At 38.2% G+C, this 19175-nt stretch overlaps 1 protein-coding gene across 3 annotated transcripts in view; it reads right to left on the bottom strand.

The window, feature by feature from the left end:
- LOC120413529 (laminin subunit alpha-1) overlaps window positions 1-18959 on the bottom strand; it is a 250607-nt gene extending 231648 nt beyond the window's left edge. For 2 of the 3 annotated variants that reach the window (XR_008212150.1, XM_039574403.2), the window contains exons 1-2: window positions 17937-18959; window positions 8823-9469 (exon numbers count right to left, since the gene is read on the bottom strand). Coding sequence is in view for 2 of the 3 variants with exons in the window: in XM_039574403.2 (XP_039430337.1) it covers window positions 8823-9090 (268 nt within the window). In the remaining variant the exon portion in view is untranslated. The remainder of the gene's footprint in view (window positions 1-8822; window positions 9470-17936) is intronic. The other variant, XM_039574401.2, reaches the window with a different exon arrangement.
- Window positions 18960-19175: the final 216 nt, after the last annotated feature.

The raw sequence follows: 19175 nt of genomic DNA, 5'->3' as shown, positions 1-19175 counted from the left end.
GCGATCTCAGCAGAACCACTAATTTTGAACGTTTTGGTGGTCGTTACCCGGTTAAGTTCGTCGGGACACTCCTTCAAATGGTGTGCGTCCTCCCCGTCATCAGCGGAAAACGCCTGGACCGTGTAATCTTTAATCATTTTTCAATCTGCTGCTGCAGCTACCTACTTTATGCGCATGCATCTCTTCAACGCAGAACAGGGGTTTTGGTTTCAGTTTTTGGCGGCCATGGTCTGCTGCGGGCACACGATCCTGGTGGCCACGTAGCTCAACCTGCTAACATTTTTCGTTTTGCGTGTACTCCGAGACAGGTTGGGACACTAAATACACGACCGTTGCACGGTGGTCTCTCACCTGCGCGAAACGAGATGATTCTTCATGAGAATCTTTTACAGCCAGGTATTCGTTTAGTACGGTGTATTGCTTCTGTAGAACCATCTGGAGGTTTTCGTGAAAACAATCTTCAACAGAGATCGCTCCTAAAATGTCATCCGTATGAAACGCAAGCCACACTGTAACTCCCCAGTATTTACCCGAAGGTGCGCGGCAGCATCCAGTGCCAGAATTAATGATCCCCGCCGCGTGTGTTTGCCACCGTTTGTTTGCCCTGCCTTCGGCGAGTCCTCCCCAGCGCTGAGTGAATATCGCTTTCAATTAACCCGGTTATTTGCATTGTATCCCGCGAGTTGACTCGGTCGCGCCGGGATGAAAGAGAACCCCGAACTTGGTGGACCACCGCCAAAAGAACCGTAAAGTTGATTTTTTAATGCAAATCAAATATTGACTAAAAATTAATAAAAATTGTGAGCCTTCGGGGAGGGCGCTCGATGATACTGGGAGGTCTCAATTGATATATCGATTTATGTGTTCTGCTTTCGGGTGCGCAAAATTTGCTGCAACGAAAATGTTAATTAAAAGGGGGACGGTAAGGTAAAGAAAGAAAGAGATGCAATTAATTATAGAAAATTGACAGCGATAAATGTAATTTTAATAATTCTTTCAACTCAAATTCCAAAACCACTTAAATTGGGTTTTTATAAGAGCCTAATTATGTATCTACAACTATGTACGGTTTCCGATTTGGACACATTGTCATAGTGGTAAGTATGATTAGATTAATAATATTTTTTCAAGCTACTTTTCCCATTTCATACATTTTTTCCAGTTTCAAACAATGTCAAAGTCACAATAAGTCAAACCACAAAACCTTAAATTTGGTTTAAAAAATAAGATTTTCTTTTTCAATATTCGATGATAAAAAATGGCTGAATAATTAAAATTTTTGATTACAGTCAGCCTAGATATAGGGTTGAGTTGTGAAAAGTTATAAATAACTGAAATCTAATTACAATTTGCTTAAACAACAGCAATTCCATATAAAAGTGAAAACTCATAATTTCTGAATTGGCGTAGAATTTGTAAGGATCCTTGGCTCAAATGATAAGACATGTTCTTTTATTTTGTCATTTTATTATTTCATGGCCAATTTGGAGTGGTTGCAGAAATATTTTTTTTTTCAAAACAAATGGTTTTTTCAACAAGCTTTAGAATCCTGTAAGATTATCGTTCATCTTTGAATATCTAAGTCGAGAACAGAACACTGATGAAGTCTGCAAGTAGTAGACGAAATACGTATCTGTCACGATATTAAAAATATATAGCGGAATTAAAAGAAACAACTCGTCTCTTTGTATTTATAGCTTGAGTATCTTATTTAAGATTTACCGGAGTATCCGACGAAAATAATTTTAGACAAAAGCTCTTTGGTCCATTCACGGTTAACACTACATTTTATAGTTTCATACGGCTATTTAAATCTTCTACTTATTTTTCCTTAAAAGTTCAACAAATAAACAAATTAACTTGGCTAGGGCCACCGTAATTGCCAAATAAAAACTCCATGTCTAATTTATTTGGCCTAGGAACCGCCAGACACATTTTTGGGCTCTCATAACATTTCATGTTTAAACTTTCGTATGCTGTTTCCTCAGGCTTACTAATCTTTTTGCTAAAAAAACATTAGTCAGGATAAGGACGAATATAACTACTTCAATTATTTAATTTCCCTTAGTAAGTTTTTCTGTGTGTGTGTGCGTGTGTGTGTGTGTGTGTGTGTGTGTGTGTGTGTGTATGTGTGTGTGTGTGTGTGTGTGTGTGTGTGTGTGTGTGTGTGTGTGTGTGTGTGTGTGTGTGTGTGTGCGTGCGTGTGTGTGTGTGTGTGTGTGTGTGTGTGTGTGTGTGTGTGTGTGTGTGTGTGTGTGTGTGTGTGTGTGTGTGTGTGTGTGTGTGTGTGTGTGTGTGTGTGTGTGTGTGTGTGTGTGTGTGTGTGTGTGCAACCAACCAAACGGGACCACGCGGCCGCTTCTTACAAATTGAGTTGTTTCCATGTATTTTTTTTAGATCTACATTATATACATGCAAATAACTCGCATAGGCATTTGGAAGGTGTTAACTCTGCCGAGCTTCGGTGACCCATTTCTACGTTGGCTAGCCAAGCGCGAGGTACTTCAGCTTTATCGAACCCCGACTCGAGCGACTTTTGATTTTTCGTTCATATTCAGAGTTTCGAGATTTATATTTCCTATACTTTCTCGTTGGGAGCAGATGGGAATCGAACCCAGGACCATTCGCTTACAAAGCGAACACCGTAACCAGTCAGCCACGGCCGCTCCCTATTTCCCTTAGTCAGTTTTTCTGTGTAAATATTCAAAAACCTGTATGAATTGCTGAGATGAAAACAAGCAAAATAATTTCAAGCATTAAAAATAATACTTCAACCTTAAACTACTTAGACAACAACAAAATTTTTGGGCAATGGCACAGCAAGGCTGAAATCATTTGCAGCGCGCTAATTCCTGAAAACCCCCTTTTTAAAATCACGGAAAACGAGGTCGTGACAAAGTTTGGGTTTATTCTCATATGTAGCAAGGAAACTGCTGCAATAAGTGCTTCCTTTTGCAAGGCATGCCACATAATGTTTGTCTAAAATGGAAAAAATAACAAATTTCAAAACAAAATGCATATTCCTTCAAAAATTTAAAATATATATTTTGTTGAAAATTCAAAAAAATCATTCAAATTCGTCCAAAAAGGTTAACGATATTCCAACTGATTATTGTTTTTTTCAACATCAATTACAAATTACCTTATTTTTTAAGCAAACAATCCAAACTTCGAATATTAGTATGCAGACATAATTAATTTGTCCGGGACCGTGGTGTAGGGGTAAGCGTGGTTGCCTCTCACCCAGTCGGCTTAGGTTCAATCCCAGACGGTCCCGGTGGCATTTTTCGAGACGAGATTTGGCTGACCACGCCTTCCATCGGATGTGGAAGTAAATGTTGGCCCCAGCCTAACCTAGAGGTTAGATCGTTAGCTCAGTCCAGGTGTAGGAGTCGTCTCCCTGGGCCCTGTCTCGGTGGAGTCCCTGGTAGGCAGTTGGATTAACAATCCAAAGGTCGTCAGTTCGAATCCGGGGGTGGATGGAAGCTAAGGTGTAAAAAGAGATTTGCAATTGCCTCAACAATCAAGCCTTCGGACACCTAGTTTCGAGTAGGAATCTCGCAATCGAGAACGCCAAGGCAATGCTGTAGAACGAATAATTTGATTTTTTTTTTGACTTAATTAATTATAAGCAATCCTCTAGAATTTTGCAAATCGACTTTCCGTTGTATTTTTATGTGTAAGAAACTTATGAGAAATCTCGAGTTACATTTCAAAAGGCATTAAGTCATATTATTTGGACAATTTCAATGGAAATAGAAGTCTAAACATCTGAAAACAATTTGAAAAACATTTTTCTGTGTAAAAAATAATATTTAAAATGCCTGAGATCCATCAAAAATATTTTGAACTTTTATAAAAATCCAATTCTAATTTTTGTACTGTACCACAAATGATTTTTTCGGTGAAAAACAAAATGTCAATTATTTGATATTTTGTAAACTAATCAGCGAACTCAGCGAACTAATGATCGCTAAACAACTGGGCAGGTAAAAATGCATTTCAAAACACTTTTTTATTCAAATAATAATACCATGGCTCGTGATTTCAATTTTTATATGAGCAATTTTCTACGAAATCGGCCGATTTCGATCATTTTCATTTTTTTGTATTTTTTTTAATTTGGCTCAAACTTTGTGGAGGCCTTCTCTATCACCAAAGGAACCATTTTGTGTCATTGGTTCACCCATACAAATCTTCATACAATTTTGGCAGCTGTTCATACAAAAATGGTACGTAAATATTTGAAAATCTGGTATACGAGTACACGGGAAAAAATGTTTTTTTTTTTAATTCACTTTATTTCCCAAAAAATATTTTTTTTTAACTTTTGAAGGTTTTCTATATGTTTTAGGGGACAAAACTCCGCATCTTTTAAGCCATTCAAAAGTAGGGATTTTTTAAATAGTGATTTTTGCATAAAAGTTTAATACTACTGTAATTAAAAATTTTTGACCTAATTTTTATTTTTTCATTGTGTCTAATTCTTGAGAGCTGCTATTATGTTTAAAGTTTAAATTAAAATTAAAAAATACTATAAACAATCGATGTCGAATATTCTTGCACAAAAACCACCGTTTTAAATTATTTATAATCATCGAAAATATTAAAATTTTGAACAAAATTCTGGAGTTAAAAAAATATAATTAACCCTAGAAAACATAAGCTTCTATAATAAATACTATTAATCTTTTTGTTTGTTAATCTCTGGCAGATAAAGACAAATTGCGTACAGCTCGACAGACCGTGATGAATTTTTGATTAACATTACAATATTCAAAAGTGTGAGAAATTACTAAATTGTAGAATCCGCTCGTTATTATACTTCCTATACTTTCGTAGAAAACATCGTAGCGCTTTTAGGCAATTTAAGTGAACATCGAATTTATCTCTAGCAAACGCCACTTTTTATATTGTACTGCCCTGTCTAATTGATGATCCATTCGCCCAAAACTCGCAACAATACAAATGGCCTGCGGTGTGAAAGAATGGAAGGAAAATTATGATCCGTCAAGTTCGTCAGTTCGCCACAGAACTCAACACAAGCGAGAGCGATTGGTGGTAGAACCAGATCAGCTCAACTGTCCGTCAACAACAAAGCAATTTCCATACTATTTTGCACCCAAACTAGAAACGCCGAATTTTCTGACGAGTTTGTCAGTAGTTCCGACATCGAATGCAATGTCCGTTGTCCAAGGACTCCAGTTTGGGTGTACCGAAACTGTTGTCCGTATAGATGCTGCGCGTCGACTATACATCGTACCGGACAGTTAGGAATTTATTCGGCATTTTTGCGGTAGCCGGTCGTCATCGGTTCCAATAAATAACAGCGCTCACCGCAACCAGCCAGACTGTTTTGCATCGTAAAAGCCCTTTCGGCGCGCGATCGACTTTATGTGTCCAGAAGCGTGACTTCTAATTCTGGATGCCGCCGCCGCCACCGCCGAACGGTGTGCTCCACAAAGGGTTTGTCCAGTACGGGCAAGTCTCGGGCTTCGAGCATTTCTTCCGAAAAGGTCCCAACTCTGGGAAGCCGTGTTCTAAATATATCACCTCCGCGCGCCGGGTCAGTCAATTTGGCGAACCACCTCCATGTTGGTCAATTATGTTATGTGGTGGCCGCTTCGGGGGACCACATCACAAAACCCGTCCCTCGTTCGGAACACCGATGAATGATGATGATCAATAGGAAGATATGGCGAAATGATGAACATTTCGTCAGGGAGAGAGACGTTTGTCTGGCTGCAGCAAGCGAAAACGAAAACCTGAAGGAAATTAGCCGGTTTGGGACTGGCTGGCCATTGATTGTCCGACCGATTCGCAGTTCGTTATCCTGACAAGAATAATGCATTCTTACTTTGGACGTGCAGGGGGAAATGCGTTCCTTGATCGGGTAAACAAAATGCACCAAGATAACGGAGATTGCGGAACCATTTTTAACAATGAAGCTTTGATTGAATGCGAAAGCCTTTTGCACGAGATGAATGGATGATAATGATGAAATTGGCTTTTGTGTAAATATACTTTGGCTTATTGGGAGATTTGAAGAAAGCTTAAGTTAATTGAAAACAAGAATTTAATTTGAAGCCATTAGCGATTTTCGAATTTCCCAAAAACATTGGCAAAAGCCTGAGATAATCAATAAAAACCGACAAAACTCCGTGCATTTTTGTCACTTTTCATATGAAAAAAGTTTCAATCTAGTCGTACTATCTTGACACAATTGCTGTAAATGCGACAACTGCCCAAAGGGATTTCTGGTCAGAACGCGTTTGACACACGTACATGCCCGACTATTGTAAACGTTTTGCCTTCCTCACTAAGGCTATAATCCTGCTCTAAAAATGAACTTTGTATAAAAACGTCGTAGACCCACCTTCATGTATACATATCGACTCAGAATCCAAAACTGAACAAATGTCTGTGTGTATGTGTGTGTGTATGTGTGTGTGTATGTGTGTGTGTATGTGTGTGTGTATGTGTGTGTGTATGTGTGTGTGTATGTGTGTGTGTATGTATGTATGTGACCAACAAACTAGCTCATGTTTCTCGGCACTGGCTGAACCGATTTGACCCGAACCTGTTGCATTCGACTTGGTTAAGGGTCCCATAGATCGAGTTTTATAAAAATTGAAGTTTCGATAAGTAGTTCAAAAGTTATGTATAAAAATGTGTTTTCACATATATCTGGATCTCACTTAAATGTATGTAAACTATGTCCGGATCCACCATCCGACCCATCGTTGGATAGGTTATCAAAAAATCTTTCCAACGAGTCCAAAACATTGAAGATCTGGCAACCCTGTCTCGAGATATGGCCACTTAAGTGATATTTATGTACTTTTTGGAAGCCGGATCTCACTTAAATGTATGTAAACTATGTCCGGATCCACCATCCGACCCATCGTTGGATAGGTTATCAAAAGACCTTTCCAACGAGTCTAAAACATTGAAGATCTGGCAACCCTGTTTCGAGATATGTCCACTTAAGTGATATTTATGCACTTTTTGGAAGCCGGATCTCACTTAAATGTATGTAAACTATGTCCGGATCCACCATCCGACCCATCGTTGGTTAGGTTATCAAAAGACCTTTCCAACGAGTCCAAAACATTGAAGATTTGGCAACCCTGTCTCGAGATATGGCCTTGGCCATTTAAGTGATATTTATGTACTTTTTTTAAACCGGATCTCACTTAAATGTATGTAAACTATGTCCGGATTCATCACCCGACCCATCGTTGGTTAGGTTATCAAAAGACCTTTCTAACGAGTCCAAAACATTGAAGATCTGGCAACCCTGTCTCGAGATATGGTCACTTAAGTGATGTTTATGTACTTTTTTGTAGCCGGGTCTCATTTAAATGTATGTAAACTATGTTCGGATCCACCATCCGACCCATCGTTGGTTAGGTTATCAAAAGACCTTTCCAACCAGTCTAAAACATTGAAGATCTGGCAACCCTGTCTCGAGATATGTCCACTTAAGTGATATTTATGCACTTTTTGGAAGCCGGATCTCACTTAAATGTATGTAAACTATGTCCGGATCCATCATCCGACCCATCGTTGGATAGGTTATCAAAAGACCTTTCCAACGAGTCCAAAACATTGAAGATCTGGCAACCCTGTCTCGAGATATGGCCATTTAAGTGATATTTATGTACTTTTTGGAAGCCGGATCTCACTTAAATGTATGTAAACTATGTCCGGATCCACCATCCGACCCATCGTTGGATAGGTTATCAAAAGACCTTTCCAACGAGTCCAAAACATTGAAGATCTGGCAACCCTGTCTCGAGATATGCCCATTTAAGTGATATTTATGTACTTTTTTGTAGCCGGATCTCACTTAAATGTATGTAAACTATGTCCGGATCCATCATCCGACCCATCGTTGGATAGGTTATCAAAAGACCTTTCCAACAAGTCCAAAACATTGAAGATCTGGCAACCCTGTCTCGAGATATGGCCATTTAAGTGATATTTATGTACTTTCTTAATCCGAATCTAAAAAATAGATGAAATTTGTGTACAACCCCATCAAATCAGCCATTGTTGGTAATGAGTGAGGAAGGCTCCAACCACATAGGTGGATTAAGTTAGTTTTTGTTTTTAATTATAACTCGGGACTCCGGCAACCAAATTCAGTCAAACTTCGGGACAATGCACAGAATGGTAAACCTAACAAAATGTGTTTGTTATTGTTTACATTGTGTTTTCTATTTTTTGTTCATTGATCAAACATTAAAACGCGTTTTTTCAATGCTTTTTTGAATTCCTCATCAAAATCGAATGTCCACCTTTTATACAATTAATCCAATTAGGGTTTGTCTCAAACTATTATATACTTAAAAAAAACACCAAAAATTTAAAGAAACCCGCTTTCGTTATTATTAAGCAGAAATTCCTCAGATCCCATTCCGGCCAATCATCCGCAAGTGCTCAAACATTATCGAAACAAGCCCCAAAATTACGACCGCGCTTATCGTGGCCAAAAACACCAGTGAAAAGTGGACTTTTCAGCATGAAACAATCGCAACCAGCATGCAGCGAGTCATTAAGCGATAAGCGAGCAATTTAGTTTGATTTGTGACTCTATTAGCACCATTCGCGCTCGTATCGGCGCTCAAATTTAGGGATCACGAATCACGACCAAAAGTTGATCATTATGCAAATGAACCAAGGCCAGGAAGAAGAACTTCCAGCAGTCAATTGCATAACTGCTGGCAAGTTGGGTGCGCCGAGGGAAAAAACAACTAAATAACCGAAAATGCACTTAAAATTTAACAACCTTCATAACTTCACAGCTCCCGACTTACCGTGCTTGGAGTGTCGCGGCCGATGTCCTCCGGCACCTCGCCGCAGCTGACCCATCCGCATGCGGCCGTTTCGATGGCGCATCGGATGCCGAACTTCTTCCGAGTCTGACGACCCGGCAGTGTAGAATCCATCTCGCTGATAACCGTCCAACTCGTCGCGAAACTCTTCGACGTCCAAGTCGTCCCGGCCGAGTCGACCACTGGTGCCGACCGCCAACAGGCAGCACGTGCCCAGCAGGGCCATCACTAGGTCACTAATTGACCACATTTTCGTTTTTTTCCGTGAATTCACTTCCCCGACCTTATCCGGCCACACACTCCAGCTTCCAAATCACTCAACTCCCTCTTTCCCTCGTCCACTTCTGCTGTGATAAACTTTGATTCCTTCGAGACTTCGACTTCAAACCCAACTATTCTTTTGTCTTCACTTTATCATGATTTATGCAAACATTGCCTTTTCCGTCTTTTTTGCATTTGCTTCAGTTGTTCCGAAGACTTTCCCAACAACACTTCAACTAGGTTATCTCTCTATATCCAGGAAGTAGGAGCCTGCAACATCTAGACCTTGCAGCCGAAAACAGCTGCGATGACCCGGCTATCGCTGGGCGGTCAGTTTGGGACACCCAGTCGTGGATGATGCTGCCATTCTGGAAGACAGAAATAGAGAAGCGGCAATAATATAACGTTAACATCTGGTAAAATATTTCGAGCATGGTGGTAAAAATAAATTGAGTGATTTTTTTCTATGTCTCTCCATACTGGTTGCGAATTATTTGCACAGTGAGACCGAGTGAGTATTTATGGAGCGTTGCTGGCATCGCTTGATGCATCCAACAAATCATACTCGTCGGGAGTTCGCTTTATGATGTGTCCAATTTGTTTGAGTTATGGTCCAGCGGCGAGTTATGGGCGCCCAGTAATTAAATATACGTTCGGCAGGTTCAAGTTTCCCGAGAATCAAAAGAAAATATTGAGGAAATACAAAAAGTATATCAGCGGAAAGGTAAATTAGTGAAATAAAAATAACAGTTAAACCATAAATTAGAAAAAAACATTACTTATTGAAACTATTTTAAACATTTTCATAAAATAAACATTTAAATATTTGAGGCGAAACAAGCAAAAGAAAATCGCCTCTGAACTTCTCGAAGAAATTCAATTAGTAGAAGATTGTTTGTGAATTTCACTATTAAAACCACTTGAATTATTTTATTGCATTTTGTTTTCAATTATTGTTAGCTTACGAAAAGTCATCGTGTTATCTTGTCGCACCCGCCATTTAGACGTTTCGAGAAAAACGCGTTTCAATGTTTGACCTTGAATAAACAAAAACTAGAGCACGCAATGTTAACAATAACAAACACGTTTTGTTTGGCTGACCATTATTTGGTTTGGTTGAAGTTGGTTGCTGCAGTCCCGAGATATAATCACCAATCTATACGGTAGTCTAACTTGTACGTGCGTCAAACGCGTTCTGACCTGTAATCCCTTTGGCCAGTTGTCACACTTACAACAATTTTCAGGGAGTAACAAGATACCCGAGCAGACGGCAATAACTTGAGAATAACATTTTTTGATATTTGAAAATACTGGGCCAATAACATTTTATGTTATTTATAACAAAATTTGTTATTCGTCGTTATGATTTTTTTGTTATTGGATTGTTATTGTAATAACACACTAATAACATTTTTAGTTATTCTTCGAACAAATCTTTGTTATTTTTTTTGTTATTTTAACAACTAATCCGATCACCCCAATAACAATTGGAGTTATTCTTCCATAACAAAAAATGTTATTCCAAAGTTGTTTTGGCTTTCAACGAATGTCAGACCAATAACAAATTTTGTTATGATAACATAAAGTGTTATTGAACCCTTATGCAGAAATGGATTTTTCAAGAAGATTCCATAACACTTTTTGTTATTTTGACAGTATTTGTTATTGAAATGGCATGAATTATGTTATTACCGTCTGCCCGAGTAGCACGTCAAGATTGAAACTACTTTCACATGTAAAGTGACAAAAATGTGCGGAGTTTTTTCGGATTTCTTTGAATATCTTAGGATTGAAATCGAATTTTGGGGTTCTGTGAAGGTCAAAAGGTGAGGCATTGTGAGCTGAACAAAATGGCGTTCTTAACTCAATTTGGCCCAAAATGTACGTACGACAAGTTAGCACGACGATGACGACGTGTGACGTGACGTACACCTGCAGGTATAGTAGTAAATTCTGTTTTCCGCTGAATAATCCAGATGCCGATTTTTTGAGTTTTCTTTTGACGATCTTTCGTGCGTGAGAGAGGAGAGCTTGTTCCCATACGATTCTTTTCTCTTGATGAACGTTTTGAATTTTATTTTGGTGAAGATTTTTTTCCATTGCTTGTTGTCATTTTTTGGTCTGTTTTGAAATTTTCTGAGACGATGGCATTTTATGTTTCCTAAAACATATAAAAAAATAATAGAGGAGGGATTTTTTAGAAACCAATTTTTAGTGACAAAAAGTGGTTTTAAAAATCAGCAGCAAAAAATGCTTTTTTTTACTTTGCGGTCAAAATACGGAACCCGAGCAGTTTAATTCTGATGTTATTTATAACAAGATTTGTTATTCGTCGTTATGATTTTTTGTTATTGAATTGTTATTGTAATAGCAAACTAACAACAGTTTTAGTTATTCTTCGAACAAATCTTTGTTATTATTTTTTGTTATTTTAACAGCTAATCCGATCATCCCAAAAACAGTTGGAGGTATTCTTCCATAACAAAAAATGTTATTCCAAAGTTGTTTTGGCTTTCAGCCAATACCAGACCAATAACAAATTTTGTTATTATAACATGAACTGTTATTAAACTGTTATGCAAAAATGGATTTTTCAAGAAGATTCCATAACACTTTCTATTGGAGCGGCCGTGGCTTACTGGTCACGGTGTTCGCTTTGTAAGCGAATGGTCCTGGGTTCGATTCCCATCTGCTCCCAACGAGAAAGTATAGGAAATATAAATCTTGAAACTCTGAACATGAACGAAAAATCAAAGTCGCTCGAGTCGGGGTTCGATCCCCCGTCCTTTGGATTGCTAAGCAAAAATGCTAACCACTATGCCTTCGCGACTTGGTGAGCTATGACTGGAAAAGGAATACTGTTACTATCAACTATATACGTGCTAGGTCCTTGTCCATTTGACAAGGGTTCGGAAGTTCTAAATAACGTTTGAATCCGATTGGTCCAAACGTTCTTCAGGGCGGGGCTTGTCGACAAAGCTGAAGTACCTCGCGCTCGGCTAGCCAGCGTAGAAATGGGTCACCGAAGCTCGGCAGAGCTAACATCTTCCAAATGCCTATGCGAGTTATTTCACGGCGTCTTTTTCAGGGGGGTAGTATTTTTTGAGAAATAGCAAGAAAACTGTCATATACATATGAAAGTGTGGAACATCCCCGTTCATTTGCGGGGCGAACGAAAATCTTTGGTCGGGAAAAATCAAAGTTATCCTCATTTGAAGATTTTGAACTTTTTTCCTATGGGGCCAAATTTCGTCTATTTCAATTTAGTATTGTTATAAGTCTACATGGGCATGATTTATGGTTCAGATCATATGATTTCTTATGGGAAATGATGCAAGGAACATTTTTCCTGAAGCACGCAAAGTGATTGAAAATAAGGGAAAAAAGTTATAAAGGTTTTGTTGAAAATTTGGGAGATTTTCTAATCAAATTGCACACCCCTTTTCCAAAAACCACAATGTTTTTGATATTCAGATCATTATTTCGATGAATTCTTTTTTGAGAAATGTTTCTGGACCCATTGAGTATATAAATCACTACAGAAAAGTGTAATTGGTTGGGTTTAAGCTCAACTGTATGTCACATTTATGAATTTTGGATTTCACCGAATCAACATATTTTTGTGTGTTTTGGTTATAAAATGTACCGTTTACATTAAATTTTCACTTTTTTTGTGAGTACATGGTCCACATGATATGTTTTGTATCTAATTGAGACATGCAGTGTAAATACAATCACAGGATTTCTATTTCTATGCCTTTTGTTAATTTGTATTTCCATTTAGGCTATATTATTTGTATTGAAACTACAGAGTTGAACTTGCAATTATTGGTAATAACATAAATATTGCGTAAAAATCATTAAAAAGTTTATATGTATGTAAATCTATTAATTTAATCTCAAATAATTGAGCTTAACATACTAAACAAGTCTGGCATCCAAATTTGAAACAACGAACAATACAACAATTAAATTGTTTTGCTAAAAAACACACAAATAATTGATCACAGTGGCAGTGCGTGGCCGAATGGTTACGCTGTCCGCTTTGTAAGCGGATGATTCTGGGTTCGATTCCCATCTGCTCCAACCTTCCATCGGATGAGGAAGTAAAACGTCGGTCCCGGCCTTGGTTGTTGTTAGGCCGTTAAGTTATTCCAGGTGTAGGAGTCGTCTCCATGCCATAAGTACAAACAACACACCAAACCAAGCCTACTCCGGTGGAATCGCTGGCGGCGGTTGGACTCGCAATCCAAAGGTCGTCAGTTCAAACACTGGGGTGGAAGGTTCCTTGGAGTAAAAAGAGGTTTGGGTGCTCTCCCCATTCAAGCCTTCGGACTTCTTGGTTCGAGCAGAAACTTGCAATAGAGAACACAAAAGACCTGGGGTCGTTAATGTGGATGGTTTGATTTGAGTTTGATTTACAATATTATCACCTGACCTCAATATAAGTACGAGATCTCTTGTGAGGTTTAATAAGACTAATACAAATGTGAAAATCTAATGGAAACGGTACATTTTATAACAAAAACAAACAAAAATATGTTGATTCGGTTGAAATCCAAAATTCATAAAAGTGGCTTACAGTTGAGCTTAAACCCAACCAATTACACTTTTCTGTAGTGATTTATATACTCAATGGGCTCAGAAACATTTTTCAAAAAAGAATTAATCAAAATAATGATCTGAATATCAAAAACATTGCGGTTTTTGGGAAAGAGGTGTGCAATTTTATCAGAAAATCTCCCAAATTTCCAACAAAACCTTTATAACTTTTTTCCCTTATTTTCAATCACTTTGCGTGCTTCAGGAAAAATGTTCCTTGCATCATTTCCCATAAGAAATCATATGATCTGAACCATAAATCATGCCCATGTAGACTTATAACAATACTAAATTGAAATAGACGAAATTTGGCCCCATAGGAAAAAAGTTCAAAATCTTCAAATGAGGATAACTTTGATTTTTCCCGACCAAAGATTTTCGTTCGCCCCGCAAATGAACGGGGATGTTCCACACTTTCATATGTATATGACAGATTTCTTGCTATTTCTCAAAAAATACTACCCCCCTGAAAAAGACGCCGTGATTTGCATGTATAGAATGTAGATCTAAAAAAAAATACATGGAAACAACTCAATTTGTAAGAAGCGACCGCGTGGTCCCGTTTGGTTGGTTGCACACACACACACAAGTGTTATGGAATTTCTATTATTATAACAGTATTTGTTATTGAAATGGCATGAATTTTGTTATTACCGTTTGCCCGGGAATTTCGAGAATCTATTTTTTCTTTTGATTGCTTGTAAAGGAAAAAGTTCTATGTTAAGTAATGTAAAGATTGTTTTTATACTTTGGGGGTCAACAATTGGAACTAAAAATAAATTACCATGAAAAAAAACAAATTTTCTGCTGGGAACTTGCTTCTCTAGCTATTATACCAAGAGCTGAGCAACTAAAAATTTCAATTAAATTTGTATTACCCTTATTTATCCATGTGAAGATAGATAAAAAATCATTCTGATACATAAAATAATACATTTTGTTATGCCTTACCAAACTTTTTTTTATTCTACTGCCCCTCTAAGAAAAATGGTTTCGAAGATTCAAGAGCAACCATCCATAATGCTAGGATTCTTCAGTACCGTCATCAGGGGTGAAATTGGGTCTGAGAGTGAGATTGGTTCATGCAAAAATGCTGAAATTTGTATGACCCAATCTCACCCCCAGACCCAATGTCATTGCTAGTATTTTTTGACAAGGACTAAACAGTCCCTGACCGCATAAATGTCCCATAGACATTTTCATCGCTTTTGAGTTGATGATGCAGTTTGGTTCAAAATCGTGTACCCTTTCAGAAAAACCTACAACATGTAGTACTGTGAACAATCGCTCATTTTTCCGAATGTGATAGAACTAATTCGCTTATGATTTAATCATCAAAAAATTTAGACCAAATAAATAACATACAGTTAAATTGTGGAAAAAGACTCGCCATACTTTTCTATTGAAAAGAAGTGTTAAATATTTATATTCTAACAAGATGAAAAGTGAGATTGATGCCTTCACAGCGGCACGCCAAAAAAATCTTCCCCAAACCTAGAACCTGCTCGCGCTCCTCGAAAATGCCCATATTTCTACAAAGATGTACCCACTTGTATATGGGATACAAAATTAGTGGTCTGACAGCTCCCACCGAGCCTTGCGGCTTTCCTGCTATGGTCCCTCCGATCGACCACATCAACGGGCGACCATCACCAACCGCAAAACCTGTTCCCGGGCGGGACTCGGCGGGTGTTTAATTTTATCGATTTATTTCTCCGTTTTCAGCTAAATATGGCCGTAAAACACCTCTCGCCATGTTGATGGTCGAGTTGCCAACCGTCGTCGGCCTCGGAACGGTAGTAGACAGCGGTGACAAGTTCAGGGCAATAATTCTGACAACGACCGCAAAAAAAACAGAAAGAACCGCAACCATTTCCCGATACGGTACCAGGCAGTCTGGGCTTGCACGAGTTGGGACCTTTTGAACCGTCAGGCGTTAGCCGTCTGTGGGATGACACAGAGTTGGAACGAATCGTCCCGGACGTTCGTTGCGAACTTATCTACAGGAGATTATGCAAATGATTTGATCTTTGTAACTCATCATAATGCACATATAAAGCTAATGTTCAAAACATGTTCCAGGTCGGCCTTATCAGCAGATGGTTGCCAAACGTCATTAATACGGTTCGTGGCATCACAAATATTGGAACATTGTAACTGTATTGTGACAATTTAACAGCTGGCAAACATTGTGGAAACTTCATTTCAAATCAATTCTTTCGCTGCGGGAATCCCTCATCTGAATTGGGAAGTTTTATACCGCACTATAAACTCGACATCACAATAAATCATAAATGCATTCCATCGCCAGGGGCCCCCGACCATAAGGATCCCCAGAATTTCCGTTTCTTTGTTCTACCTGTGAACGTAAAGTGTAAAAGGAAATACGCCCCCTGCCATAAAATCCCGAAAAACACATATATACAGAAGGATCATGAACCGTAAACTACCTTAAAAGTGGATGTAGTGCTTCATACCCGGCTCACGTCACACTCAGCATAAAAGCATAACAACAGAGCATAGCAAGAGCCTCTCGCACACACATTCTCCAACTTTGCGCCAGAAAGAAAGGAAGCTGCTGCCTGAGTTTGCAGCACTTGCAATGTGATGCATGTGCGAAAGTATGCTTCGGTCATTATTATCATCACACTCCTTGCGACGTCGTCGTCCGGCTCATTTATTTCCCTAATCGCTCAATTGATAACTAACTAACTGACTGTTGGTCGGTGCGTTGGTTGGGTCAGTCAACCGGACTGGACACATGAAGATTTGTCTTGTGCAAAATTATTCACCACATCATTTAAACAAAACTAAATCTTTCAAATGTAAAATAATATTCTTATAAAGAATCCATTTGTTTTAAAACACTTCAATTTGACAAATAAAGAGTTATCTGAGGTGAAAAGGGATTTCGGTCTGAACAACAAGCAGATTTTAAAGAAATTCCAATTCCAGGTTTGGAATAAGATTTTTTTCTAGCTCGTGTCAAAAAAGTGAAGCCGAAAATAATTTTATAAATCATAGATTGATGACCCTAAAAGTTTGCTATTTAATGCGCAATCTAATCTAATCTAATCTAATCTAATCGAACATGAGCACAAACAGTTCAAAGAATGCATCCTGGAAGAACAAAACAACAGTTTGTATTTTTTTAAGAGTCATAATTTTTTGAAAATTTTCTTTTTGACCAAAAATTCAATTTTCCATAAATTTTTTGATAATCAATCAGAACGATTTTTTTCTGATGGATTTTGTATCTTCACCAAATAAATATTTGCTGATAATTTTAAAAATTGAAATTATTTTTTTTTTTGAGTGTTTAAATAAGATAGTAAAAAAATATTTGGCAGCACTGTGAAAACTCAAACCTAATTTCAATTTCCGTCAAAAATAAAATATATATTTTTTTAAATCCTATAAGTTTGAAATTAAAAATTCTAAAAAAAACTCGAAAAAGAAGGAAGAAAATTTTACTACTGACATTGAAATCAAAATGCTCAACATATATTGATAGGAATTTTACATTTTAAATACATTTTAGAAAATCGAAATTTGATTCCAATAATTGATACACAAATTTAATTGGAAAACTGAAATTTTCCTAAACATTTGTTCTGAAATTTCAACACCGAGCTTAAAAAAAATCACAACAGAAAAAACCAATGCCAAGCAGCTTGAGTCTATTACGCAATAACTAACATGGTTTTCCCGATTTTTTACGTTGAAAAAGAATTTTGCCATTTTTAAATTTTAAAGGGCAAATTATGCACAAAAAATGGACAAATTCAATTCAAGGATTATGAGTTATGAAAAGTAATGATTTTGCAAAAAATGGGACTTAAAAATAAGATTCTGCTCTTTTTCAAATATTCGGATATATTATATTATTTTTTTAATTCAAATAATCGCTAAACTTCAAAATTGCAAGGTATATTTTTTGCATTGAATATTGGCCCGATGGTTGACATTAGAAAAAAAACTAACAAATCAATTTGATTGAGCTTTAAAGTCAGATTTTCAAAGTCCAAAAACAAATTTATGAAAGTTCCCCAACCTTTAAAGATAAATATATAATAAATAAACCAAGCTACAGTCAGCAAACTTCATTGTTTTGCTAATATTTCAATAAATTAAAGCTGCATACTAACATCCCCTCTCCATTGCAAAACACAATTATAAAACGATGAAAAATGACATCGCCTTGATAAGAACCTCTTAAACAATTACACTCACTTCGTCCAACTCGATCCGCACTCACAATATCCCCAATCAGTCATCGGTTGTCGCCGTGTCAACTCTCCACACTCCACTCAATAAGGAAAAAAGAGTTCAACCCAATCTCACTCTCAACACTTCTGGAAGTAGTCACCCCAATCGAACACCACCTTCAACGCGAAATGAAACTGCACTTTTTGGAGAAGCACTGTGCTTCACGTGGTTCACCGCATCCTTTTTTTCAAGCTTTGCAACTCTGCACTCTTCCTTTTTCGTTCACCTTGGTGATTACTCTTCGGCACCTTAATGCACCACTTCTCGAACCTCTTCGGCTTTGGTGCGCCCAATTTGCACTCTTCTGGGTTGTTATTTTTTCCCGAAAATTTTATTGCACTGCACTTTCAGAGATCGGGAGTTTCACACGGATCTTCACCGATTTCGGCTTTGGCTAAACACTTCAAAGGATCACTTTCAACCCAAAGTCACACGGCGCTTCAACGCGTAGATCTGCGAGTTCTGCGATGTAGAATTTTCTGAATGGTCGTTGCTTTATTTTTGTTGTTGCATTCAGCTTATACGCGCGTAATTAGCCGATTGGCATCGACTCAACGGCCAACGACCACTCTGTCAACTCGTTGCCGCCGCCACTGCAAAAACCGTTGACATATTAACACCGTATTATTTCAAGCTGTTCGACGACCGACCGACCGCGCAAAAAAAAAGGTCCAAAAGGTGTCCTCTTTGAGTGCGTACCGACACTAAAGTCTATTTAAATACACCGCGACAAGTAATTTTACGGTAACGAGCCGTCGCGGTAAAGCTTCACTTTCCTCAGCCGTCACGTCACGAGCGGGGATAATTCAAGGCAACAACTCCCTCCGCTCCATTACCCAAAAAAGGATCACCAGCGAAACGAGCGCAATACGCAACCAAAATAAGTCCAAGAATTTCCATTCAGGCCGATCGAATGGAAAAACCACAAAACCGCAACCAAGCCATACGCACGCACGCGCCAACTCTACGAAGACGTCCGCTCACTTTGAAATCCCGGCGAAGACTGACTCAACGACGGTGCTGCGCTGATTGATCTTCCATCGCTGGGTGCTTGCATGCGGAGAGAGGCGACAGAGAGGGAGAGAGCAAAGTGCAGTGATCGACGATCTTCTCCGGCCGGCGTTTCGGAGTGATCATTCGATGTGACTTTTTTCACGGAAGATTAAAAAAATGATTAAATTTTATTTGTCCCATAATTTAAAC

Source organism: Culex pipiens, chromosome 2 (genome assembly GCF_016801865.2).
Source record: "Culex pipiens pallens isolate TS chromosome 2, TS_CPP_V2, whole genome shotgun sequence".
Classification (NCBI taxonomy): Eukaryota; Metazoa; Arthropoda; class Insecta; order Diptera; family Culicidae; genus Culex; species Culex pipiens.
Note: the sequence above shows the minus strand (reverse complement) of the source record. Positions and strands in the feature narration are given on the sequence as shown.